The sequence below is a fragment of the Eucyclogobius newberryi genome, unplaced genomic scaffold (genome assembly GCF_026437365.1).
Source record: "Eucyclogobius newberryi isolate DKJ021-1_F unplaced genomic scaffold, fEucNew1.0.hap1 SCAF_10, whole genome shotgun sequence".
Classification (NCBI taxonomy): Eukaryota; Metazoa; Chordata; class Actinopteri; order Gobiiformes; family Gobiidae; genus Eucyclogobius; species Eucyclogobius newberryi.
The window spans coordinates 16845569-16873558 of NW_027315724.1; the positions used below are offsets into that span (position 1 = coordinate 16845569).

General features: G+C 38.6%; 2 protein-coding genes across 2 annotated transcripts in view; both read left to right on the forward strand.

The window, feature by feature from the left end:
• Nucleotides 1–2641, forward strand: part of LOC140375803 (rho guanine nucleotide exchange factor 17-like) — a 49952-nt gene extending 47311 nt beyond the window's left edge. The window contains exon 25 of the mRNA XM_072461908.1: nt 48–2641. Coding sequence (XP_072318009.1) covers nt 48–256 — 209 coding nt within the window. The 3' untranslated portion in view covers nt 257–2641. The remainder of the gene's footprint in view (nt 1–47) is intronic.
• Nucleotides 2642–4276: 1635 nt separating this feature from the next.
• On the forward strand, nt 4277–27663 carry relt (RELT TNF receptor). Its single transcript, XM_072461909.1, has 11 exons — nt 4277–4441; nt 15651–15725; nt 16481–16573; nt 17012–17196; nt 17445–17488; nt 17561–17815; nt 21934–22017; nt 22363–22435; nt 24037–24420; nt 26484–26600; nt 26704–27663. The coding sequence occupies exons 2-11, from the start codon at nt 15681–15683 to the stop codon at nt 26705–26707; spliced, it is 1284 nt and encodes a 427-aa protein (XP_072318010.1). The 5' UTR covers nt 4277–4441; nt 15651–15680; the 3' UTR covers nt 26708–27663.
• Nucleotides 27664–27990: the final 327 nt, after the last annotated feature.

The following is a 27990-nucleotide window of genomic DNA, read 5'->3' on the forward strand; positions in this document are numbered from 1 at the left end:
AGTAAAAGTCAACATCAGTTCACTTTCATGTTTTTCTGTTTATCAAGTCACCAAAGTACCAAATGCCAGTGTTGTGGACAGCCCTCTCCAGAGGCGGGACTCTGCTCGGCGGCGGGCTTCAGGTCACCTCATCCCTAAGAACAATCACTTAGTGATCTCTGGAGGAGACGGTTATGAGGACTTCAGACTGACTAACAGCAGTGAGACAGTGGGGCGGGACGACAGTACCAACCACCTGCTGCTGTGGAGAGTCTGAGGTTGCTGAGTTCAAACACGGTACACCAGACTCTCTGGTGTTTTCACCTCTAATACCTGGTCCCACTTTCCCTTTGGACCAGCTAAGACGAAAGAGACAACGAACTAGCTCTCTTGTGTTGATCTGGTGTGAGCTGTAAGTCACTGGTTGCTGTTTGTGCATGTGCGTTTCGGCCAACTCATCATCCAGTCTGAAAAAGTGTCAGTGAACCAAACGAGACACGGAAGAAGACAGAGAAGGGACTATTCAGACGAGAAGAGAAGAAGAACAGATGTGATGCATGACCCATCACTTTGAATCTATCACTGTATGTGAACAAAAAGGCACTAACCGTTTTAAACTATGGCAGTGTGTGTTATACTCCTGCATTTATTGTGCAACGTTTACATCTGCTTGCAGTTAATGCATTGTAAAAAAAAATGTCTTTAAAGCTGATCTGAGAGGTAAATGTAAAATTGTTGGCCTCATAATGTAGTTTTATTGCTCATTTAGCTATGACCATCCTTTTTCATGTTGAGAAAGATGTTTGTAAGGGCATCACTGAAGTGCAATACGTGGCAAGATACATAGAATTGTAATAATAACACAAACACATTCACACGCCACTCACTGGTTTCCCTTGACATTGCCACACTGCTGGAGTTCACAAGAAGTGCATTCATCCTAAAGTCATTATGCCAAAGCCTTCTACATGTAAAAGTAATGACACTAAGGGACTATAATGTTGGTTTGTTTGTGTGCTGCCAGGAGGGAAAGCCAAACGGATTATGCCCTCTTCTTGTAGATTCATGAACAGAAGAAACGCGGCTGTGGTAGCAAAGATATGTACAGTATTTATGTGTCTTTTGATTTTAACTCTTTGTTTGTTTTTTCCTAGCACTTAATTTATAGATGATGTATCTTAACACATCATGGCTTTCTGAGTTGAAGAACAAGCAGAGATAGCGTGACGTACCAACTAAATATAGCTGCTTTAAGTCCCATAGTAGGTTGATGTAGTAGTCGACACCATGTCACAATTCTAAAGATATATTCTATTTTTATGGTAATCAAGCCACTTACATGTGTATTTTGAATATTTAGATATGAATAAACCATCAACACCACTACACTAACGAGTCATAAATTATAATTGTTCCTCAAATACTTTGTTTGCATCGTTTTCTTTCTTGGCTCTACTTGATAACTTCCCCTTGAACTTTGTAAAGCCATCAATAATAGACTCATTAAGTTACAATCTTGTCAAGTCTAAAACCTGTTTCGTGGATGCTAGATTAGTGCAATGCCAAACTGAAGTATTTCTTTCTAACACTCGTAGGACTCTGTGCAGTGACGTAGGGTGTTGCACGGTCAGCATGTGTAAGTGTGAGTGGGTAAGTGGGTCAGAAGGACTAATGTGCCTCCTCCAGGCTTAAGTCCCGGCTCACAACATTGGGAAAAGTCACACACGGGACGCTCTTGGTCCGGGGGTTAAGCAGCGATTGTGTTCGATCTTGAGCCATCTGCGCTCCTCACTTTGCATTAGTGATTCTGGACCTTTTAAGAGGATCAGTCAGGTGTGCCGAGTGTAAAACAGTATTCTGCTGTCTGTAGCATGTGGATAGAAACTTAAGTGACTTAGCTGATGTGTGGTAGCAGAGCAGGTGAATTGTACCATGACAAATACAGGCTGAAATTGCAATTATTAATACACCAAAATATGTCTTTTTTTATATACATTTCATACTCCGTTCATGTATTTGTTCATTATGTTTCTAAATGTGCAATTTGAAGCATTTAGGTATTAACAAATGGCCTTACTTTTTTCAACCTTCTCTTTATTATGTTATATTTTCCATAGTAAATTGTGGATTTGGACTCATACGTCATAAGCTTTCATCTAATGCATGGCTTCAATCACTGTGGATACAAAAAAGCTTAAAAATGAATGCAAAAGTGCCCCAATAAACATATGACTTTATTCCTGCCGTCACATTCCCAAGTAACACTGTAATCGCTTCATGCCTCTATGTGAATTTTACGTTGTAAATAGTGGTATATATTGCCTTTTTCTGTAAATACAGCACCTCCAGTCCTCAGTTTTTGTTATGAATCTAATGGCATATTTTTATATATTTCTGTATGGTTTGTTTATTTTTTGTTTGTATTTTCTTTTTTTTATGGCACGTGCTGACAAGATGAGTTTATGCTGTTTTCACTGGCGTCCATGTTTGCCTTGTTCCGTTATTGTGTCGAGAGGAGGAAAGAGAAGATGATTGCTCCTGCACTGCTCCGGGTTTGAAAATCGTCCGGCTCTGGTTGTCGTTATGGAGCCACTTACTGTATGTAACTGTACTTGTTTTGTCACTGTGGGTTCCCCTTTGCAATTAAACAGTTTCACTGGTGCCAGATGGTTTCGTTTTTTATTCTGTTTTAAGAGCTGCAAAAGGATGATACACCACATAATTGTAATTAGTCTATACAACAATCAACTTAATAAATCAGCCTATTTTTTGTTGAAATATTGATATGCTTGTTCAAAAGTTTAAAAAAACACAAAAAAATGAATGAATGTGCAATTTTTCCTTCTCCAAATTGTGATCAAGGTTCTCGTATCCTATATTATAAGTGCATAACAACGGGTGAAACAAAAACGAAAAGCTTTTTTAGTTCTATCTCACGTTTTCACACAACATTTGTTCAACTTAAAGTAAAAGTGTTCCGAAGTACATCTTTTCAATAAAAAAAATAGATTAAATATAGTGTCATCATTTGATAATCACATACTGAAATAATCTTGCGACCTTTGTACTTAGGGAACCACTGCCATCGAGAACATGTGGTGCAGGCCCACCAAGATGTTTTCACCCAGAACCCAGAAGTTTGAGCTACACCTCTGCCCTGTCACAAATACTGTATCCAAAGCAGTGAAATAATTTTATTGCTTCATTCTTGCTTATAGCTTTTTTTTTTTAATCAACTAAGACACATTTCACAAAAAGCCTGATTCCTAACTCTCTTAGCTCTCCTTCCAATAAAAGTAGATCAGGTTTACAACACATGAAGTAAGGAGCTTTGATCCTGACACAGGTCCCATTATGGTTTTTCCACACTGACCCACAATGAAGTGCATTGAGATATGATCACCCTGAACCCTGAGAATGGCCCCATTGAAGACAGCCAACCATGTCCTCATTCATGAACACGCAGCAGTTCAGCCCACTACAGTCCACTCTCAGTATGCAAATGCCATGGTCTAATAGAGTTCTGTCATTCTGTGATTTAATCAGAGAACAGTCAGCTTTGCCTTGGAGCATGGTGTTGGAGTCACCCCATTTCAGATAAACACGTTCCAATCACATTCAAGGCCTGGATGTCAGAATGGATAGAAACAGACTGCTGTATATCTTTAATAAAACTATAATAACTATAACGCGCCGGTGCGTGGGTCACAAGGCAAGGCAAGTTTATTTGTAGAGCACATTTCATACACAAGGCAATTCAAAGTGCTTCACACAGCAGGAAAAATGCATTAAAATCACAAAGAAATTACAGAAACAGAAATACAATAAAATTAACTAAGTAAAAAATAAAAATAAAAAAACACCTAGCCAAATCCAAATTTATGGGACCACATTGGCAGGCATTCCAGACACTCCTTCCCATATTTATTTGTATAGAATTGTTGAGAATTTCTCTAAAGAAAGACCTTTTAATTTGAATACATTTAAAAGGTACTATTTTTAAGCTAAAATGTAAAGGTGTAGGGTTTTACCTCAAAATAGACCCAGATATATCTTCTAGTGACAATGTAATGATGGTATTATTATTACTATCAGACCTTCAGCAGTCGTGTCTTTATATTCCTTACCTCATCCTAAATAATGGTCTGCACTATTTAGAAATATTAGAATACTACTACTCAAAGTGCGTGCGCGGTGCGTGCGGCGCGTGCGTGCGGCGGCCCGCAGGAACAGACGCTCGCGGGGGTTTCATCTTGCAGCGATGACGCACAGTGACCTCACCGCGCCGGCTCACTGTTTGGATGTTTCCCCCTCTCTAACGGACAAGAGACTACGCAGCGGGGAAGCCTCTGTTACCGGCATCGTGGCTTTGGTTGCTTCCCAAAAGTTTCTCCAACACTTTCCTCAACGGATCATGTCCAGAGAGGAGCAGCGCTTTTGACCACGTTTATTCACCAAACCGGTAAGTACGGGGTCTTCTTCTTTCCACTCGGTCGTGAGGGAGTTGGGTGCTGAAGCCGGTAGTTTGGCGGACAGTTGAGCAGTGTCTGATCCTGTGTGGTTTGTCTGACCACTGAGCCATCGTGACCACTTTTACGCACGGAGCGTTTTATGACTTTATCTGACCGCAGCATGTCTGATATCTGTAGTTTGGATAGAAGCTCCAGTGGCTCTTTGTTCTGTGTCAAATGTATTGGCAGTTATTAATAATACACATGCGCATGGTTTGTATTGTTATGTTGAATAATGATGGTGAAAAAAGATGTTATGTTGTAGTTGAATGTCCTGGTATCATCCCTCCTTACTTTTCTACTCTGTGTTAACTGCAGCAACTTACATTATGGTTATACATTAATAACTGTTTACAGTCATTTTGAGGACCTGCTACAGATCTATTGAGAATTAGTCACTAAATGTATTGATTAAAACGTTCTGCTGATGATTCGCACTGTAAGAAAGAGCTGTAAAGGTGAAAGTTCAACCTTTGACATTACCTACACATTCAAACAAACAAGAACATATATATTTTTGCCCTGTTATATAGGAGTGAGATAGGGATTGGCTTATTATTTGTTTGTGTGTAAATTTAAACCCTCTGTATAATAATAGAAGTAGTAGAAAAACAGGCTTGACTGTTGGGTGTCACTAAAGGGTTATTAAAATTAGGTTCATAATAGAATGTCTACTTTCTCTATGCTCCCACTGCCCCCTTAAGAGCCTGGCTAATTGTAGTTTTGGCTAATTGTAGTTTCAGAAAAGGCCATGTCTCTTTAATTAGCCCATTAATTTACTGTGTCCATTAATCTGGCCAAAGTGATTGGGAGGACTTCCAGACTTCCAGAGCATGGCCATCCCAAAGTCATTCGGGCGTCTGTGTGCCAAGGAAATTCCACTTGACTAACCACAGATTGTACAGAGGGGCTCAGCGCTCAGCTCAGCTCTGAAGCAGTGTAATTACAAGAAGCCAAGGCTTTAACATCTCTGAGAAAATGTTGGGAGAATGGCCATATTTATGCCAACATATACTTGCATATCTAAATTTACACACGGTCACGGTATTATTTCAAAGCATGCGCCTATTACACGCTTTTTACATACTTTATTTTTAGTTTGAGGTGCAGCATTTTAGGTGCACCATGGCCTGACTTTGTGACTGCACATTTGAGGCACACGGACAGCTCTTCTCTGTGGATTCAGACGTCTTTGTTTCAAAACTAGCCTAAATGTTTCCTGAGGATCAAATTGTGTTATTGCCTCACTTATTGCCAGGCCATCTCTTTCCCTTGGTTTGACCTTCTGATCCTGACCACTGCACCCTGAGGACATGTCTCAAAGTGTGCATCTTGTGAACGGCAGGTGTGGAAGAAAAAGAGTGCCTAACTTGTTAAGAATGAAAGTACTTATTCATTTTGAAGCCTTCCTGTTCCTCTGACCTTGTGGGAACATTCCAAGTGGATCAGTTTTTATCCAACTGTCTCACAGCCTCACACTGGGGCTGCGAGACAGTATTGCACTATAGTAAGACTACAGTTATTGTGATTTGTTTTGGTAGTCTTTATTTTTTTGGTGTAAGCGTCTCTATTTTGTCAGATTATGACGCCATTGCCCAGTGTTTTCTACTCAATATAAAAGCTGAAAAAGATGTAGTGACATTCTCTGTTTGCTGAGAGTCTACAAATGTAAATGAACATGATTTCCACAGAGACTGGGATGAGCTGGGATGGTTTGACTCCACACATGACATTCACAGTACTGCAGTGTCCAGCTCTGTCTTTGTGACACGCACAATCCACTCACTGTGTTTAGCCTGTGTGTTTGGACAGGGCCTTTATAACCCTGAGGTCACCAGTGATAGGCTATAGACTTTTCAAAAGCGCTGAGTAATGATTTTGACTAAACCAGTATTTAATCTCATCACAGTTGCCCAGTATAATTGCAAAATATGGACTAAAATTATGACATTTTCCTTGTCTCATGAATTGTTTGGTAAGAATAATTTAGTTTTTATTGATTGCTGTTATGCCATTTCAACTGTCTGGTTAGAGCAGTGTATTCATTTTTGGACAAATAAACCATTTGGTTCGAAAGCTTTATCACCTGACCACACCTGACCACAAAACTTCAATCTCTGGCCCCCATAACGAGGCTGTTGCTCAGATCCTAAAGCATTCACCCCTGAACTAAATGAACGCAGCTTTGTTTGAGCCCCTCTTTGCCTCCTTAACTGTGCAAGAATAAAAGGTCTAGATTACAACAAGATTAAACTAGGACTAAACCATGATTTAAGGCAAGACACATGTTAATAGGAAAAAGTCTTGAATTTGAAGTCCAGTTTGAAACTTCTCCTGTAGCTGACTCACAGAAATGCTACAAAATGTTTCTTCATATCATGTTTTCATGTAGAAATAGGGCATTTTATGTGTAAAAATGGTCATAACTGCACATATTTGGGACTGCAAAATTGACAAAGCCAGGTTTAAATTTCTTCTTTCATTTTGTTGACACATTAGAAACTTTTTTTTTTTTTTAAGTTTAGTTTAGTTTTTTAGTTAAATAGATCTGACTGAAAATTGGCAATTTCATTAAAAAGTACAAGATGGTAAAGTTAGGTGTGTGTAGGAGCTACTTTAAGTGATAATCTTTACACTCCTATGGGATACAAATGCAGTGAAGGGATTAAATAAATAAAAATCGAGGCAGATTGGCCAAATCTAACTGTACAAATGAAGACTGAACAGATCCATAAAATTAATAAACTAAACGATTCAACTATAACTTCCGCTATTGTATCAGTAGAGGCAAATCTTTTTGGTTTATTTTTATTTTTTTTAGCCCCAAGGTTGTTAGACAGGACAGTTCAGCATGAAAGGGGACGAGTGAAGGGAGGACATGCAGCAAACTGTCAGCACCGGGATTTGAACTTGATGCTGCGGCCGGCTGCACAGTGAGTCTGGCCTATGTGCTGCCGCCTTAACCACTAACCTATTCACCAATCGAGGCAAACTTGAAATGGAGAGTAGAAGACACGAACAGGCAGCAGAAGTGCGCTTGCTCGGGTCCGTGGACATTCGACCGACCGATATAAGCAGGACACGGACGCTGGGCCGGCTCAGTGTCCAGTTCCATTGGAAAACGTTGACATCTTGGCAGTGCGAGGACGAGGCCACATCCGCAGACATGTGCACACTGTCCATAATGAGAGCGTGTGCAGCGCTGGCGTACGTCGGCCTCCCGTTCACCAGTAATGGGCACCTCCATTCACTCAAACAGAGGGTATGGTTGTCCCTATAACGTCGGCGACATACACATGCGTATTATCTGCAAGTCCTCCAGTGTCTCCTGTGCCATGCTGGGTAATTAGCCTAAACCTTTGTCTTGCCTGCTCAGTTGTTTTCCGTCATGTTCAGCCTTCCTCCAGACTGACCGCTGCACGTCGCCTCATGGACGGAGAGTCATTGTCATTGTCAGTCGTCCAAATGATCCAATGATGTTACAATTACTTTTAAATAAACATACAAACTTTTATCGGCTCCTTTTCCCCCCTAAAGTATTATAAAGATGTATGTGGAATGCAGAGGAAATGACTAAATACAGAGTGAGATAGCAAGAGTTTTTGGAGTGACTGTTCCATTATTCTGCTTTTTTATCATGTTTCTGTGTGCAAGGTTGTGATCAAGTGAAGCTGCGTAATATGTGTGCATCTGGGGTCAGATATGCAGTATATGGTCAGATCCTGGATATTCTTTAATAGTTTTGAGAGCTCGTATTGCACTACGACTTGCTCCCTTTTAGTTTACTGTAACTGCGATCAAGAATTACTTTCAATTAACATTCAATTAATCATGTGTCGCTTACTAATGTGGCAACTGTTTCACCTTATTCTTGGATATCCACTTGATTGAGCCCAAAACACTGTCATTTCTTGTGACAAAAATAAAATGTATAAATGTCGACGACTAAATTAAGTGCAAATCAAAGAGATGCACTTCAATGTGATGCTACTGTTAAAAAATCTAGACAAAGATATTATTTGCCTTTTAAACTTCAAAATGTACCTGGATGTGTCATAAAAAAACCTCATACATTTTTGTGGTGTTTTCTATATAAGAGTGTGTCACACAAAAATATAGATTAAAGAGCTTTTATGGACAAAAAACAGCAGATTTCTCAATCCTTTCGGAGTCTGTTAATCCATGAGTGTATATGTGTCATCTTAATATGTAATTGTAGTTCTGCAGCGCAAATCACAGGAATTTGAAGATTTTAGTGTGATGTTTATTGCAAGTATTAAGTATTAAGATATCTGCCGTGGATCAGAGAAGCAAATTAGTCAAGCTTGTTATCTAATCCGTTCAAAACATGTCTGTCTAGGCCGCTTTGCGCAACATCTGCATATTACACATTTTTAACTTAGATACAGGGCTATTTGCATATTTTAAGATAAGATAAGATAAGATATTCCTTTATTGTCCCACATGGGGAAATTTCATTGGTGCAACGCAGGTAGATACAGAGGTAGATACAGAAGAACAGATCACTTATAGGAAGTCTGAAAAACACTTTCAGTAGAAGATCTCCTATAAATAAATAAAAACTCCCATAGACAAATAAATAAATAAATACCATTGCATGTGATCACAACAGTAATTGCACATGAATATGTGTCACGACAGCACATAGACTGCACATGAATTAGCCTAGCACTGGACAAAATTAACTGAAATGAATACCAATTTTTTTTTTCCCATTACAATATTCAAACAGTATTTTTTACAATGCACCAATGTGTTAAAAAGTATTATTCATTGTTTTATGCACCTTAAAGCCAAAGCACATTCCCAGTCTGCATCATGTTTCTTTTTTCTTATTCAGATTTCCCACAAACAGTAGAAATATCAATTTTACACTACATGGTTCTGTCATGTTTAATCCCAAAAAAATGTAGGTCAATACTTTTACTGACAGAATTCTCAATATTCTAATTTGCAGCAATTGTGATATTATCAATTTATTTTATATATTTCCCACTGTGTTGTTTCCATTTTGCTGTAGTTAGTTAGTGTTAGTCTATTTATACCTATTTTGATAGTAAAAACGCAATTCTTAGACAGCGGACCGTAATTTTAAACTCAAAATAATAATAGTTTCCACGTTACCATGTGGTCTTATTCTAGTTCTGATAAACATTAAGACCATTCTAAAAAAAATTAGGAAAGGTTACATTTTCTCCTGTTTATGTAATTTCTTTATTCAATATCTGCCAAAGTATATGGCCTCAATATCTCCATGTTTAAGTCTATGTGTACAGTAAATATTTTTGTCGCGTAATCCCTCATTCGTCCAGTGTTCCATTGTAGAAAAAAAACATTTGTATCGCCTGAACCAGTTTTTGTTGCCTCGTTTAAAAAGAACAGGAATTTCGTGTTTTTCTTAGTTTTTCTGACAGTCCTGAGACATAAGGGAGAGACACCATTTCTTCTTGCTTTTTGGTTCTCTTCACTTTGTTAAGACCCCCGAGAACCAAAAATCCACAGGCTGAGAGAGCATTCCTTGCCCTCTGAGCTGGTGGGCACACCTTGAGCTCTGTGTTGTAAAGTTCTGATCACTCCCAGCTTGTGCTGTAGTGGGTGGTTAGAACCCAAGAGCAGATACTGATCCGTTTGTTTCCTATACTTCTATTTGGAGCTTCCCGTCCTCTCCTCTGATAGTGGAACAATCAAGAAAGGCCAAGCGGTTCTCCTTTATAGTATCTTCTCTTGTAAACCTGATTTGTGGGTCCACAGCGTTGATGTGCTCTGAGAAGGCTTCAGCTCGTGTTTCTTGATTGTCACAAACGTGTCATCCACGTAGCGATAAGAGACGACATGTTTTCCAGAGTCCAGATGATACAACTGAATGTTTTCTACAGTATTGATTGTGTTACAGTCCACTATTAAGTAGCAACATGGGGTTCTTTGTTTTGAAAGTTTATTTTTTGTATGAACATCTCTAGGTGCTTGTAATAGATGTTTGAAATAAAACTGCCCAAGTGGATTCTGGACTTTCAATACACAGTCCAGCTTCATATCTGTGAGATTTAATCCACTCTGACTATAGTTCCCAGTCTTGTGATCTACTTTCTTCACTAAATTTAGATTTTCCTCTGAAAATCCCAAAATCAATCATATGCTTCATACGCTTGTTTACTTGAGCCTCAGCTGCACAAGCACTGGTTCTAACTGGTAACTGGCTTTTTCTGGTTTAACTCAAAAGTGCTTTTGGATCTGGATTTAGATTTCAGAACGGGTTACGTCCGACTTTATTTTATCTTAGTTTTGTTGTTATTTAATTCCAATTTGACCGTTGGCGTAGGCAATATGTATTAAATTTTAAATAAATGTAAATGTTGCTTTGAAACTATGCACAGATTCAATATCAAGCAAATTGTTTATAGGGAAAAAAAGCTAAAAAAAAAGCTGAATGATGCTTGTTAGTCAATATTACCCACCCGCTGGTTTGTTTTTATTAAGTCACTGTTTTAAAGCCAGATCAATGCATGTAGGGTAGGTAGAAAGCCAAATATGTTCTAAGGTCATACTTGGAGCAAAGTCCCCCCTCACACATAAGCGTGACGGGGCCATGTTCCAAAGTGACACTAAAATGAAGTGTTGGATTGTCGGTGGGCGTGTCATGGTCAGATTCCTGTTGTCCTGCACCAGACCTGGCCCTGCCTTGACCTCCACGTACTTTTGATCATGAGTTCTGTCCAGTCACCTCCAGCTCACTCATTCTTGTCTTTCCTCTTTTGTGGTGGCTTCCTTCCTTTGCACATTCATCCACAGAATGACATCAGAGAACCAAAAAAGGCCCACAGCCCAAAAACCACTGCAACAAAATAATGTGCCTGTTTTTGTCTTGTCCTCCTTTTTTATCGCTAATTTTAGCTCCACTGAACAAAACATGCAGTGTCACTGTTCATCTGATGTTGTCACGACTTGTTATTTGCAAGTGTCAAGCAAGGAAGCTTTTAGGTAATTACTGTTTTACACAAGTCGGCAAAAGTCAGCACACTTATTCCTTTAATTGTCCCTAATTTGTCTCCTATTTTGTAATTTTCACCTTTGGCGAAAATGACAAACCTTTTTGTCATGTTATTTACTGATTGGACTGTGTCAGAATTCTCAGAATATGGCTATTCCTTATGTGTCAGAATTAATTGAGGGTTTTTAAGAGAAAAACAGTACATTTAACTTTATTATCAGCCGAGACGAGCTAGTATTTTAATGGTATAAGTCTACTGTATCACACCCACACATTTGTTTTATAACATAATGTCGTTTACCATGAAGCCCTCCATGTAAAACTGCCCATCATATACATTACATGATCAAAATGAATACAAACAGGCATCTATTTAATACAAATAAACCGCAATTGTAGTTTTTATGTTCCCATACTAATTTTTAAATCATTTATTTGGGATTTAGATTTATTTAAGACAATTTATTACTGTGATGACCTGAACTTCTAACCAGCCAAAGCCCTGAGGAGCCCCTGTACCCTCTGGGACCCTCAGATTGGGGAAACACTGGTGTAGAGGCAAATCACAATTTTGATTAATCACAATTCAAATGAATGTAGTAAATTCATATTGTCTATGGAGGTAACTAAAGTCTGCTTCTTCTGAAAGTTCATACTTCATCAGAGCATCGCTGAGGCTGATCCATAGAAGGTGTGAGTGTCGTGTTTGAGAATAAAGCTGCATTCAAGCGGAAATGTGTGTATCACGATTTTACCAAAATATCACATCGTTTTGTTTATCACCACATCGCCCAGCCTTACTCTGAAAACAGTTGAAAGTTTGTTGTATGCACTAAAATGAGTATTAGAAGTTGCTGTAATGTTACTTAAGTAAAAGTACAGACACATGGGCAAAAAGTTACACATACAAAATAATCAAATTAAGATAAAGTACCAGTACTAGTTGTAAAATGTACTTTTAGAGTCATTAAGTAAAACCATTTCACACAGATTTAGAAAACTATTCAAGTATCAAATGTCATAATTTTGCTAAAAAAAAATTGGTCAAGGGAAGTGACCAAATTAAGCAATAACTTAATGTATCTATTAATTTATCTATTATTTACCCCTATATATTTTTGTAATACCCGGTCTTTAACTCATCATATTTGACTTTTCAGTAGAACGTGCAGATGCCAAGGAAAAGTCAAAAGTACCTGATGGAAAATGTACCTGAGTAAAGTACAGATACCAATACTTGTGTACTTTATTACTTTCCACCCCTGGCGGACATTACTCACACATGTAATATTAAATTCAGAGTGGACACTGGAAAACGTTTGGTTAGTGTGCTTCATCATAAACTTGACGAGGCAGAATTAAAAGAATACATTTAAACAATTCTTCTTCTTTGGTGTTTTATGGCGGTTGGTATCCAAGTTTTGCATTACCGCCACCTACTATAGTTAGACTTTAGACTTTGTTCTTTAGACTTTGTTCTTTAGACTTTGTTCTTTAGACTTTGTTCTTTAGACTTCGTTCTTTAGACTTTGTTCTTTAGACTTCGTTCTTTAGACTTCGTTCTTTAGACTTCGTTCTTTAGACTTTGTTCTTTAGACTTTATTCTTTGGACTTTGTTCTTTAGACTTCATTCTTTAGACTTTGTTCTTTAGACTTTGTTCTTTAGACTTTGTTCTTTAGACTTCGTTCTTTAGACTTCGTTCTTTAGACTTTATTCTTTAGACTTTATTCTTTAGACTTCATTCTTTAGACTTTATTCTTTAGACTTTATTCTTTAGACTTTGTTCTTTAGACTTCGTTCTTTAGACTTTGTTCTTTAGACTTCATTCTTTAGACTTTATTCTTTAGACTTTATTCTTTAGACTTTGTTCTTTAGACTTTGTTCTTTAGACTTTGTTCTTTAGACTTTGTTCTTTAGACTTCATTCTTTAGACTTTATTCTTTAGACTTTATTCTTTAGACTTTATTCTTTAGACTTTATTCTTTAGACTTTATTCTTTAGACTTTATTCTTTAGACTTCATTCTTTAGACTTTATTCTTTAGACTTCATTCTTTAGACTTTATTCTTTAGACTTTATTCTTTAGACTTCATTCTTTAGACTTTATTCTTTAGACTTTATTCTTTAGACTTCATTCTTTAGACTTTATTCTTTAGACTTTATTCTTTAGACTTCATTCTTTAGACTTCGTTCTTTAGACTTTATTCTTTAGACTTTATTATTTAGACTTCATTCTTTAGACTTTGTTCTTTAGACTTTATTCTTTAGACTTTGTTCTTTAGACTTTATTCTTTAGACTTTATTCTTTAGACTTTATTCTTTAGACTTTATTCTTTAGACTTCATTCTTTAGACTCCATTCTTTAGACTTTATTCTTTAGACTTCATTCTTTAGACTTTATTCTTTAGACTTTATTCTTTAGACTTTATTCTTTAGACTTTATTCTTTAGACTTTATTCTTTAGACTTTATTCTTTAGACTTTATTCTTTAGACTTTATTATTTAGACTTCATTCTTTAGACTTTGTTCTTTAGACTTTATTCTTTAGACTTTATTCTTTAGACTTTATTCTTTAGACTTTATTCTTTAGACTTTATTCTTTAGACTTTATTCTTTAGACTTTATTCTTTAGACTTTATTCTTTAGACTTCATTCTTTAGACTTTATTCTTTAGACTTTATTCTTTAGACTTTATTCTTTAGACTTCATTCTTTAGACTTTATTCTTTAGACTTTACTCAGTATTACCATCATCAACCCCTTGCTTTAGTGTGATGTCATGACATTCCGATTCTCTTTTACATGACATGGAAAGTCTGCCTGAGATAATAAACCCATTACATTTATATCGCTCTTTCCTTGAATCCATCGTTTGGCTGAATTTTCCCGTCTGATATTAGGCAACATTGACCGTCCATGGCTGAAAAGTGCTGATTTGGCCCAATCACTGTTTGCCGTGTTCTGGCTTGTGGTCAGAGGTGATCCTGTCTCACACACGCCATGGCACACACTATTTTTGTTGGTTCACTGCGAGTTGGAAGAGGCATGTCTCGTGGGTGATGGGAGGTGTCTGAGGTTCCCTGTCGCACTATAAGACAGCGAGGCCACATGAACTCTGTTACTTTGATACTTTTACACACATTTTAACATTTAGAGAATTCATACGAGCACTTGAAGTTTGTTTCTGATACACCCCTAAGCAGCAGCAGCAGCAGCAGCAGCAGCGCATACTCCATCCAGAGTATTCATTTGCAAATCTGGGGTATGTACATTTACATTAGCCCACCAACTTTTGTTTATCTCGCTTTTTTTAGGTATTCTCATCCTAATCTACTGTTGTTGCAGTGGGATTTTGTCATGGAGCGATGTTGTTTTGTGCAATGTTAGAATGCGGTTGCTTATTTGGCTCAGATTAATCAATATAGATAAATAAATTAGCATATGAGTAGTAAACAGCTGGTTGTACCTGGTCGCAGATGTTGAAGAGTTGTGTTGTTGTCATTGTGTGAATTCTTCCTGACTTTATGAAGGGACTGGTCTAGTCTGAAAATGTTTGATCTGCAACAACAGTTTGTACAATTGTGACTGGGGCTGCAACGGTTAATCGGAATAATCGTGAGGAGTTCTGTACTTTGATCATTGTAATCGTTTAAAGTACTAAACAGACTATATAAAACACCAAAAGACAATTTATAGATGATAACGGTGGCATTATTGAAGTATTTCAGATTTTTTCATCAATAATACACTTTATTCGTAAATATTCTCTATGTAGAAGCCTTCACTCAACATATTTCAACCTTTATTTGGTTAAAAATATATTTAAGCAATATCATGGTACAATCGACTTCATTGTTGTGACTATCTACTCCAAAAATACAAAGTTTACAAGTTCATGTCGCTATGTTGCTGCATCTGCTGTAACTGACCTCAACATAGTCACGCAGAAGCTTTTCATTCATCCTTAAACAGAATCTGATTCATGCTAAACGCTATTTACGCTGCTTTCTGCTGCCTGACAACTGGAATACAAGTGACTCAGGTGTATCGTATTGTGTGTACAGAACTTATGCCAGTTTAGACTCTGAGCGAATGAAGTTGATTGATTTAAATGTAGTCATGTTTAATAAAAATGCTGTATCTTTCTAACAGATCATATGAACATAGACGGATTTATTGAAGATGACGAGGAACCACCTTTGCTGCACTACTCTTGTCCTTCTCACGGTAAAGAGTTCTACAGTTTATTAGTGTGACTGTTCATAAAATCACCACAGCGTCGTGTTATTTCCATGTGTTGGGATGTTTTTGGGCAACTGCTAGACAATCATGACGCTTAATTGGGCAAATGGAGAGACAAACCTTGCCTTGATCACAACACGCTGATGAAGAATACTGGAACTCAAATCAGAGGTGGAGAATTGGCCCTACAAATCAAAGTAGAGGAGCTACGGAAGAGGCTGTATAAAAGAGGAAAAGGAAACCATAAAAGGTTTGAAGACACAACGAGAGAGCCAAAAACAGCGGAGGTGAGGGAAATGGAAAAGTGAATTAAGCATCTCGAAGGACAAGTGGAGATGCTTAAAGCGAACAGCCACTTCTACAGCGCGCATGTTTCTGAAGAGCTGGAGCGTGCCGACGAGACTAAAGAGCAACAGGAGGTCGCCATGGGAAACATCACAAAGAAATGAAGGAGGAGAAAACGTATAGCTCCAAGACAAGAGGAACAAGAAGAGGAGGAGGTGGTTTAAGTCTGAACACAAAGACATCTCTCATTAACCTGTCTGCTCATCTTAACTTAACTAACTAACACAGTGGTCCTCCTGATAAACAAGTAAACTGAGTTGAGTTTTAAAAAAATTATGAAAAGGCATTGAACACAATACTTAAGCGCACGTCAGCAAATGAGGATATATTGATTGTTTGCCCTTGGTTATTGGTTACGGGTTGTCTTTTTGCTGAGCTCTTGGTGGTATGTGCAGGTGTTTGGCTGTGGTGGGGCTGCAGCGGTGCAGTGTCGGTGGGGAGAGGGCTGTGTCTGTCTCCGATGTCCTCCTGGACAGCAGCCTTCAAAGGTAAGACTCTTATGGCTCTGCAGACACATTGCCAATATCAAATATAACACAAGTGAAAGGGATCCAATGGCTTCCTGATGAAATTATGCAGTACGAGAGAAAGCTTTCAAGCTCACATTAAAGTATATTCTTAATCCTTTTATAGACTCACTATAATCTGACCCAAACAATAGGTCCGTTGTTGCTGAGCGATCATGTATAATAGTGCTGCACAAGTAATCAAGATCAATCTTTTTGAATAAAGGCTGCAAATAATTAGGGACAAAACAGTCATCCCTGTTTTGAAAAGCAGGGAATCTATTAGTTTAGTTAGTTCATAGTCTAATCTTCTAAATGTCAAATCTCTTAAATCCCAAACTGTGAGAACCTACTTTGTAAACCAAGATTTTATCATGTCTTTCTTTAAGAGAATGAACTCAAATGACTTTTCTTCCACAGGCTTGTGCGGAGCTCCAGTCTCCTGCAGAAGAGGTGAGCTGCCAGTCATGTCCAGTGAGGAGCTTCTCAGATGCTCTGGATTCTGAACTTTGCCGTCCACACCTTTCCTGTGACCTGATTGGTCGAGGCGTGGCCAGCCCAGGCACTGTGACCTCTGACGCAGTGTGTGGAGACTGTCTGCCAGGGTCAGTCTGTCTTAGCGTGTCCTCATGTGCCGTGTCCGTCCACTAGCTGTGCATTCGAAACATTTAGCATCATAACAAAACTGGATGATACTTGTGGTACAAAATATAGGCCAATTTTTAAGCAGAAGTAGCATATTTACATTACTAATACATAGATAGGCTTATATATTTTAAATGGGCTCGATGTTTAGCAGTGGTCGGCCAGTAAAGCAAAGTACACAAAGTATTAAAAATGTTTTTCTTTCCAGGTTATTCTCAACAGAAGCCTCCAGCCAAAGCCCATGTGTTGAAAGTATGTTTGACTCTCAATTGACTCATTTCACTTTACAAATGTACTTCATTGTGACATTTTTCTCTTCCCCAGAGCCCATGCATTTGCGGCCAGTGCGCACAGTTGCTACGGGTGCCTCGACCGGCCCAGGAGGACCAGTGAACGGCACGGTGGTACGCAGCGCTGAAGAGAAGACCGCGGAGTATGCTGTGTTTGCATTGGTGCCTATTTTCTGCGTTATGGGCCTCCTGGGCATCCTTATATGCAACATCCTCAAGAAGAAGGGTTACAACTGCATGGCAGAAAAGGAGGCAGGGGACGCCGAAATGGGCTCGCTACAGAAAGACGGTAAGGCAAAGTCCAACCTAGTACAAATACACAAGAGTACAAACGAAAGCAGGAATCCCTATTTGTTCACTCAGCATATGATAATCTTTGGTGTTTTAAACTTTGACCTGGCTTTGGGTGGATGCAGACGTGTGTGATTTTAGACATTTTGCCATTTGAAAAGCAGTAAAATGCCCTTCGAGCGCTTAGGGCAGGCATGTCCAAACTAGGGCCCGGGGGCCAAATGCGGCCCTCAGACCAATTTTTGTTGGCCCTCCAGCTTCCTGCTATGTCGGCCCAAACAACAAAAACTAGTACTTTTTACTGTGAAATTGGGAAAATTCAAGCATATTGATGTTATACCAACCTAATATTAATGTTCTAGGTATAATTAAAGGTGTGGAGGCTCATTGCAATTACATCAAATGCAAAATTTTGAATTATTCACTTTGTCATTCAACAAATTCAACATTGTCAAGTTGTTTGTGGCCCTCTGCCCCGTTTAAGTTTCAAAATGCGGCCCTTGGTGAAAAAAGTTTGGACACCCCTAGCTTAGGGCAATGATGTAAAACCATATCCAGCTCATGAAAACACAAAAATATGCAATGTAGAATAGTTAAGACGGAAAAAAGTAAATGCAGAAGGGTTAGAATAAACTTAATTGTCGTCTCATCTGTCGTCATTGTACTTGTAATGAGTTTTAAATTAGATTACAGAGTTTGTTGTCATATGTCTTTCTTTCTTTCTTCTATATAGGCCATCCATGTTGCATTCACAGTAAACGAGGTACACCCACATTTAATGTCCCCTGCTCCGGTGTCAAGTTTTGGTCCCATAGTGTAGATTTTAGAGCGGCGTGAGATTGAGTTGCGATAAACTGCTTTGCGATCCCCCAGAGTTTGGATGTTATAGAGACTCCAAAAATAATGTGACGCTCTTTCATGTAAGAGAAAGTCAAGTGAGTGCGTGTTACATAATGGAAACTCTAATAATACCATTGTGAACCATATGAAGCTTGATAGAGGTCACTTTTGGAAGGTCTCCAAGTGAACAATCTTTAGAAGTGTTGCACTATCTTACATTTTGAGTGTTTTTAAGTGCGAAATTCAGACAAAGTGTATTATTTCCGACAAATGAATAACTTTTTTTCCAGTTAGAGAACATTTCCTGCTGGTTTAATCAGAATTAAGATTTAGATTTTATTAGTTAAAGGTGCACTTTGTAACTTTTCCGGTGGAGATGTTACTGCCTTGCCCGGAGTGTTCCACAGTATGCTATTAAACTTACCTAACGTTTGTTCAATTACGGGTGATTTTAATGCTCAAAAATACCTCAGACATACCTCCACAGAGCTGACTTGTTACATGGCCTGGTGAACGTGGCGTTTTCTGCTCGTTTCTATGGAGATTTTATAGGTTTGATGCCATGTTGTGGAAAATTCCAGGCAAAGTAATAAAAAGAAGAAAGTTTTCACTGTGCATCTTTAACTTAGATTATTAAAAGTGACATCTGCATATCTGGGTAATCTTGATGATAAATAATGAATGCTAAAGTTACATAAATATGAACACTGATTCTTTTTCCATGCCAAAGGCTGTTTGGTGGTGTCAGCTGGGCATATTGTGTCCATGTCTTTTGCTGTTGTGTGGTGCGTAAACATAAACAGGTTTAAAGGATAAGCTGTCTTTTCCCCTGACCCCCCCTGACCCCCCCTGACGCTCTGGGCTCCGTGAACAGCTGATGGACAATATGTGGCCGAGCACACGCAACTGACTGTGACACATGCCGGAATACAGGCCGTTCGTCGTGGTTATTTCTTTGTTGGGAACAAGCGGTAGAAAATGGATGGATGGATGGAAACTTAAGTGCACTGGGCATCTAAGAACGCTCCGTGGAACAAAGCCCATCCCCCACGTGGTTTCTTGTCAGTCTTTCTTCCCTTCATCCCTCTCCTTCTCTCAGTGCCTGAACGTGAGACCGTGCAACCAGCTCTCCTTTCCCAGCCGGTTCCATTTCACTCAAGAGTTTACCTGACAGTCTCCACTTTCTGTGCCTTCAAATGTTTAATTCTAATGAGCACGAATTATGTCTGGCATTCTTACCGCTCTGTCACCAGCAGTGTAGTCTATTTATTCCCCTCTGCAGGGTTGACTCTGGTGAGCTGAGTGGAATATGTCTTACTCCAGCACTTTCTGTCCGTCTTCAGTCATGAGGAACACCCATGGGGGGGAATTAGAGCAGAGCCAGGCCCACCTCTGCGGAGCTGAGACAATGTCAGGCTGACTGTGCCGAGCTCAGGATAGTAACAGGACAGCAAGAAAAGACTGTGATACATGAAGCGTCAAATATTTGAAATACAATGATATCATAACTCCTCCTTTTGGTTGGACAGTATTATTTTAAGCTTGCAGACAATGTTCAGTGCTCACAATTATCCAAAACATTTTAGACAGTAATATTATCCCCAGATGAACAAGCAATTCTTTTCAGTGTGGAAATGTGACGGGGGTCGTATTTATTAATGCACAACGACAGAATGGGCTTGGACAGGGCCAAACATTAAACCAATAACCACATAGATTTACTAATGCTAACTACTCTCTGTGTTTGTATAAGTAGTCAGCAGGGATGGAGTGTAACTAAATACAAATACTCACGTTAATGTTATTAAGTAGACCTTTTAGGTAATTGTACTTTTTTGGGTTAGAGTTAGTTAATGTGTACTTGTACTTATAATTTTGTAAAGTTCTGACCAATTAATTGTAATTAGTTACAAGTACTGAGTAGAGTGAAGTCCCAACTGCCCCAAATCGGTGGTCTGTCTCTGCCCCTTTCTACCCCAAAGAACACACAAAACATCTCTGCTATGATTGGCCAGAGCTCAGATAATATGCAGATTGTCATTTAAAACAAGTTAATTAAGACATATTGAACAGAAGATTGAGCTACTTTACTTGAGTACAAATTTGGCGGCAGTATTTGTACTTGTAATTGAGTACGATATTTGCCACAACTGTACTCTCTTTCCACCACTGGTAGTTGGTTATATTTAGGAATTGCTGTTGCTGTAATTAATACATTTAAAAAAAAATTAATGAATAAATGATAAGTAATAAATAAATGAATGTAATTACGGTACTGTTTGCATTTAGCATTGAACACGTTGCCATGCGGCTGATGAATAGATGGGATAGATGCTCTCTGTGACAATATCTTTTGTCCTGGCCTAACAATAGCCTAACACCCCTTATGCAAGAGAGACTTGCAGGGCACATCTACATCATAATCATGTGTTCATCACGTAAGTGCCCTTCTCTAATCAAGTTTTTACATGATAAACCACTCTGCCACACTCTATTGTGGACCAGATTTGATTTTCCATTGTGATATTTGTGTTAAAAGAAACCTCAGCACACATAACACGCCTCCTTGTATTAAAAGCTGTTTAAAAGTGCTCACCCTTTGCACACTCTTCTATTACGGGATGGGTCACTGGGGTTGTCTTGGGGAATTATATATTCTATGGTATCCAGTCATCCATATCCATCCTTATCTGTGCCATCATGTACCGAGACACAAAACCCGAGCTGCCCTGTGCTCTGTGTGAAGTGTTCCAGTGTGGAAAGTCGGACAATGTGTGTCCCTTTTTACTGTAACGTTCTCATTGTCTGCTCTGCTAAAGCGTAACTAAGACTATGACCCTTACTGTAACGGCTTACTGTTATCTGAAGAAAAGGCTACAAAAGTACACGACTCATTATGTAAACAAATGAATAAATGCAACAAAAGTATTAGTGTTGCTTTGGACATTCAAACCGTCCTAAAGGAGGGACAAGTTGTGGAGTGCAGCGGGACACACTGAAATTAATTAAAGTTCACAGATAATACACACTATTACTATATTTTCTGTTTTTTATCAACCATAACACAGCGGGAGATTGGAAAAGCAGATAACATTTTACAACCCAAAAAGCAATGAATATTGTTTAATCATGTTTTGCACAGGATTTAGGGATTCTCATAATCTCATCAAAATCTATTCATAGTGTTTTTACCAGAAATGACTAACATATTATAAATGCATCACAATAAAAATAAAAGAATAGCTTATTCAATGTCATTATTGTGCTTTGTTGTAGGAAACACCGGGCCTTATATCTCTGATGACATTCTGAATGAAGATACCATTAGTGTCCTGGTGCGTCTCATCACCGAAAAGAAGGGTAAGTTTGAGCACAGCCCTTGAGCCCGTCTGTGGCCAGTGTATCATGGCATGTGGTTTCAGAGGGGAATAAGAGAACCTCCGTCTCCACTCACACGTCATGGGCCAAACACTTGTTTCCATGACCACAATATAAGGTAGCTTTGGCCTTACAAATAATAACCAAATTCAAGACATTCAAGATGTTGTGTTTGTGAATTTATATTTTATTTCAGCATTTACATGTATTTATTTGTACATTTGAATTTGTAAAGCACTCTAGAACATTTACTTCTTTTAACTTTTATAATGAAGTATGTATATGTATTTTAAAAAGTGTAATTATATGTTTCCGTGTGTTTTCCAGAGAACGCAGCTGCCCTGGAGGAACTGCTTCTCGAATACGAGAGCAAACAGATGAGCAAATCATCCTCAATCAAGTATGAACAAGAACATTTACTCACAGTGCTTTCATTCACTTTACCTCGGTTCACGGTAACGGACAAGGCCATTTTCAAAAGCTAAAATGTTTCGATTTAATTGCACTGTAGTTTAGTTTCGTTGTCATTTACTCTCTCTGAAATCTAAAGGACATAAATCAGTGACTCAGTAGCACATGTCTGGTGCTGCTGTCTGCTCATGAGGCTTCATCATCATGTGTCACTGGCCTCAAACCCATGTCACATAGTTTGTATCTCACAATTTACCTGACCAGCTGTGTTTGTGGTTGCAAATGTGTGTTGTATGTTGTGGTTATTTAAGGTGCACTGTGTAACTTTTCTAGTGAAGGGTCCACCATGTGCTTGTCTCTGCTGTGCCTATAATTTTCAACATTATGGCATTAAATTTATCTTTTCTCCATGTTGACGCCACCAGGCCAAATTACTGGTCAGATCTGTGAAGAGGCAAATCAAGGCAATGACAAAATGGTAGATAAGTTTAATGCCATAGTGGGGAACTCCCTGTACCAGAAATATTACATGGCACAACTTTAACTTTAACCTTTGATTGGCTAACAGGGCAGTGTGGTCATTTTGAAATAGTTACATTTTTAAATTCTAGTTTTAGCATATTAGCGTATTAGCCTCACAACTAAAACTAAGGCATTTTGAGCCAATGTTAACAACAATTAGAGTTGAACTAGTAAATACATGAAGAATGAAATGTTAACCCAACCCTCAACCATATGGTGCCTCTCTCGTCTCAACAATAGGGTCCTATTCGTGGTCCACAGTGGGTTGCCGTAACATGTGAGCTGTAGGCCTCAAGAACATTCAGCCCCGAGCTCATACACATGGAATTTACATAAACATTCTAGAAAGCCTTTAATTCCTATGAATGCCTGTGTGTGTGGGAGATCCTCCCGGGTCAAACAGGTCACTATAGGTCAACCAGCAGCTAGTATCACATGGACATGGTCTCAGCTCTGTTCATGTCACTGCACAATAAAAACAATGGGCTATAACAGAAGAGCTTAGAGACCAGCTTAGCCCGTGGACAGAAAACTTTTTGAATGTCAAAGTTGCAACCTTGACAGATTTATACATTTATTTGTTATAGTTTTACAATGAAATGGCTATAGATGGATAGATACTTTATTTATAAATTCCAAGTTCAGCTGTAGAAACCGTTTCACTGCACTTCTCAGATCAGGTGTCCGGGCAGTTTGAGGAGAGTAATAGCCCTCAGGACAATAGACTCTTCTGTGTCCACAGTCAGAGTCCAGGTGGAGCAAAGTGAACCTCTTCACGTTTACTCCGCTGTGTTGTTTCGGTTTGGTGATGATACAGGTCACTCCCTCCCAGGTTTTCCCCTTGAACATTTGGTATAAAAAGTCTGTCGCATTTCAGAGGTCCATAGCTAGCTCCTATCACAGTCTCCATAGTTACAGGAAAAACAAATGGCTCGTTTCACATCATCCAACCGTCCTTAGCTTCTGTCCTTTGAACTGCACATGCTGCTTGCACTTCTTAGATTAAAAACTGAACTCAAGTTTTTTAGCGAAATGAGTTTGTTGATCTTTATTCCGTCTTGATTCCAGGTTGCCCACGCTGTCACCCCTGATCACATTCCGCTCCTTACCCAAACTCTGCCCGCATCAGTCCCACCTCCACACCATCTCGGGCGTGTCCGGACTGGCTCCCAGACATGGTTACCGGTGTACCCGCTGTGCCCAGAGGAAATGGCCCCCTGTCCTCATCCCTCCTCTGGACGCGCTCAAAGACCCCCTAAAGCCCCCCCAGTCTCTCATCTTTCCATCCCTCAGTGCATCTGTGGACCAGCAGAAGAGCCCCCTGCTGGCCGGAGTGTGTGCTGACACCGACCATACAGAAGCTGGTGTGCCAAATACTGTTCAGGACAAAAGAGACGAGGCTCAAGTGAAGGAAAGAAAAGAAGGAGAAGTGACAGTGATGTCTGTGGGGAGGTAAGATATGTTTTATGTATTATTTTTGTGTTTAGGGTTTATTAAAGGAAGTCATTGTCTGTCACACCAATGTCTAAATGTTATAAAAATCTGCTTATATCGACATCACTCGCACAGAACATACAGCAAAACACACAGAGAACAAACAACAGAACACACACAGAACATACAACAGAACATACACAGAACAAACAAAAGAACACGCACAGAACATACAACAGAACACACACAGAACATTCAACAGAACATACACAGAACAAACAAAAGAACACGCACAGAACATACAACAGAACACGCACAGAACATACAACAGAACACGCACAGAACATGCAACAGAACATACACAGAACACACAGAACATACAACAGAACACACAGAGAACATACACAGAACACACACAGAACACACACAGAACATACACAGAACACACACAGAACATACAAGAGAACACACACAGAACATACAAAAGAACACCCCAGAACACACACAGAACACACAAAAGAACACGCACAGAACACACACAGAACAAACAACAAAACACACAGAACAAACAACAAAACACACAGAACATACACAGAACACACACAGAACATACACAGAACACACAAAGAACATACAACAGAACACACACAGAACAAACAACAGAACACACACAGAACAAACAACAGAACACACACAGAACATACACAGATCACACAAAGAACATACAACAGAACACACACAGAACAAACAACAGAACACACACAGAACAAACAACAGAACACACACAGAACATACACAGATCACACAAAGAACATACAACAGAACACACACAGAACATATAACAGAACACACACAGAACATACAACAGAACATACACAGAACAAACAACAAAACACACAGAACATACAACAGAACACGCACAGAACAAACAACAGAACACACACAGAACATACACAGAACACACACAGAACACACACAGAACACACACAGAACACACACAGAACATACATCAGAACATACACAGAACAAACAACAAAACACACAGAACATACACAGAACAAACAACAGAACACACACAGAACATACAACAGAACACACACAGAACACACAGAACATACACAGAACACACAGAACATACAACAGAACATACACAGAACACACACAGAACACACAGAACATACAACAGAACATACACAGAACACACAGAACATACAACAGAACACACACAGAACATACACAGAACACACACAGAACACACACAGAACACACACAGAACACACACAGAACACACAGAACATACAACAGAACATACACAGAACATACACAGACACACAGAACATACACAGACACACAGAACATACAACAGAACACACACAGAACACACACAGAACACACAGAACATACAACAGAACATACACAGAACACACAGAACATACACAGAACACACAGGACATACAACAGAACACACACAGAACACACACAGAACAAACAACAAAACACACAGAACAAACAACAAAACACACAGAACATACAACAGAACACACACAGAACACACACAGAACACACACAGAACACACACAGAACACACACAGAACACACACAGAACACACACAGAACACACACAGAACAAACAGACGTCACAATATGAAGACATGCTATAGTCAGACTGCACTCATAAAGACTTCATCAGACTTCGTGTTACATAAATTACTTGTGTAACATGTTATACATATTTGCAGCATAAACCTGACCTTAAACCAACAGAAACAGTGTGACACCTTTAGGTCTCTAACTCTCTCACACACGCGCCTAAAAGTGTTGTAGCATGTTCTGGGTGAGATCAATTTGATGATTTTGTTGTGGTTATATATTAAGAGTGTTCTAATTTTTGTTCACAAAGTTAGAGTCTTCAAATATTCTGGACAGTTTTGCAACTGAAATGAATAGTTTAGCGGTTTTATTATTATAATTTTAGTCGTGGGTACAGCGTGATGGCAGAAATATTACAGTAATTTAGGAGTAAACGTTTTAAAATGTATTTGCCCTGAGCACAAGTGTTAAATGTTGTGTTAAATTTTCAGGTTTCAAGTTGCACAAATCCCTGAGCACAAGCCTGTCATTATGGAACCAAAAACCTCACCTCGCGAGCAGCGCAACTCCTTTTTTGGAAAAACTCCATTTTCATCAACCATCAGAAGGTAGGACATATATCATTTCACTCTTTCTTTCTTTTTTTCTACTTTCGCCTATTACGTTATATTGACTATTCTCATTTGAAATAACTTCTATCATGTTTTCCAGGTGAAGAAGTAAAAAAGGTGGCGCTGCATGATAAAAAAATGCTACCTCGCTGATGGAGACCTCAGCTATGGCGAGCGACTAACAGCTCACAGGAAAAGCAGGGACATGCATGAACCACTGAGGCTGAAAGTTGTACGCTACCACTATAATATCATTGAACATTGAACAAAATGCTGTACTGTGTAAGCACTGCAGAGCTGACATTTGGCTTTTGGTTCAGGCTTTTGATAACAAGCACAAAACACGAGCATCTGTCAAGCTGTTTTCAGCAGTGTTATTACATTACTTGTCATTATGTTGTATCTTTACCTATTCAAATGGGTTCTATTGTTTTCACCACATCAACTTTTTTATTGCTCATTTCTACTGCTAAATTTAGAACTAGAGATTGCCAAATAATAGTGAATGAGTCTCCCTCAGGCTTTTTTTTCATCAAAGAAGTTGCACCTAAAGTCAAAAGGTTGGAGAGCTTTTGTAGCATTCCTATGTAAATAAATGTACATAATGTATATAACTGGACCACAAACAAAGTAATCTATAGGGCATTTTAACGGTAGGTCTGAATGCAATGCTTGCCGTTTCCTATGTGCTGCCTGTCATGACATGTGTAACTTTTGTGGTGTCATTGAAAAGCCAAGCTGTATTGAAGGGGAATTAGTGGTGAGTCCTCAAAGCCAAGCATCTCTCTTGGCTTTACTTTCCATCCTCAAGGGTCTTACCGCACCCTCAAGTAAACCCCTTATTTTCATATTTCTTGTAATGAGCTTATTATGGGTAGACTGTTTAGCATATATTATTTATTTTAAATTGTGTTAATTTAACCTGTTTTTGTTACATTTACTATTTTAAAGTTCATGTTTTGACATTCTCATAGAATATGGCGCGTGGGAAGTTTGCATCTCACTGACATTTTTAGATTGAATTTGTAAAAATTGTTCTTCATGATGTTTTTACTGGCGAAATACAAAATAAAGATAGCGTTTAAAATGGTGTTTCTAATCATTGTGTTTTTAAAGAAGTGTCTCCCCCTGGTGGCAATTTATATATATATATATATATATATATATATATATATATATATATATATATATATATATATATATATATATATATATATGTTTATAATATAACATAATGGTAACATTTCAGCTTAACGTAAATCAAAGAATTTAGACCAATTCAAAATATCTAAAAGAATACAGTGGTCTCCTTTCAGAAATGGCAGCACCTGCAGTAGTTTATTTTTTAATTCCTAAAATAAATTGTATTAAATCTAAATTAAATTTG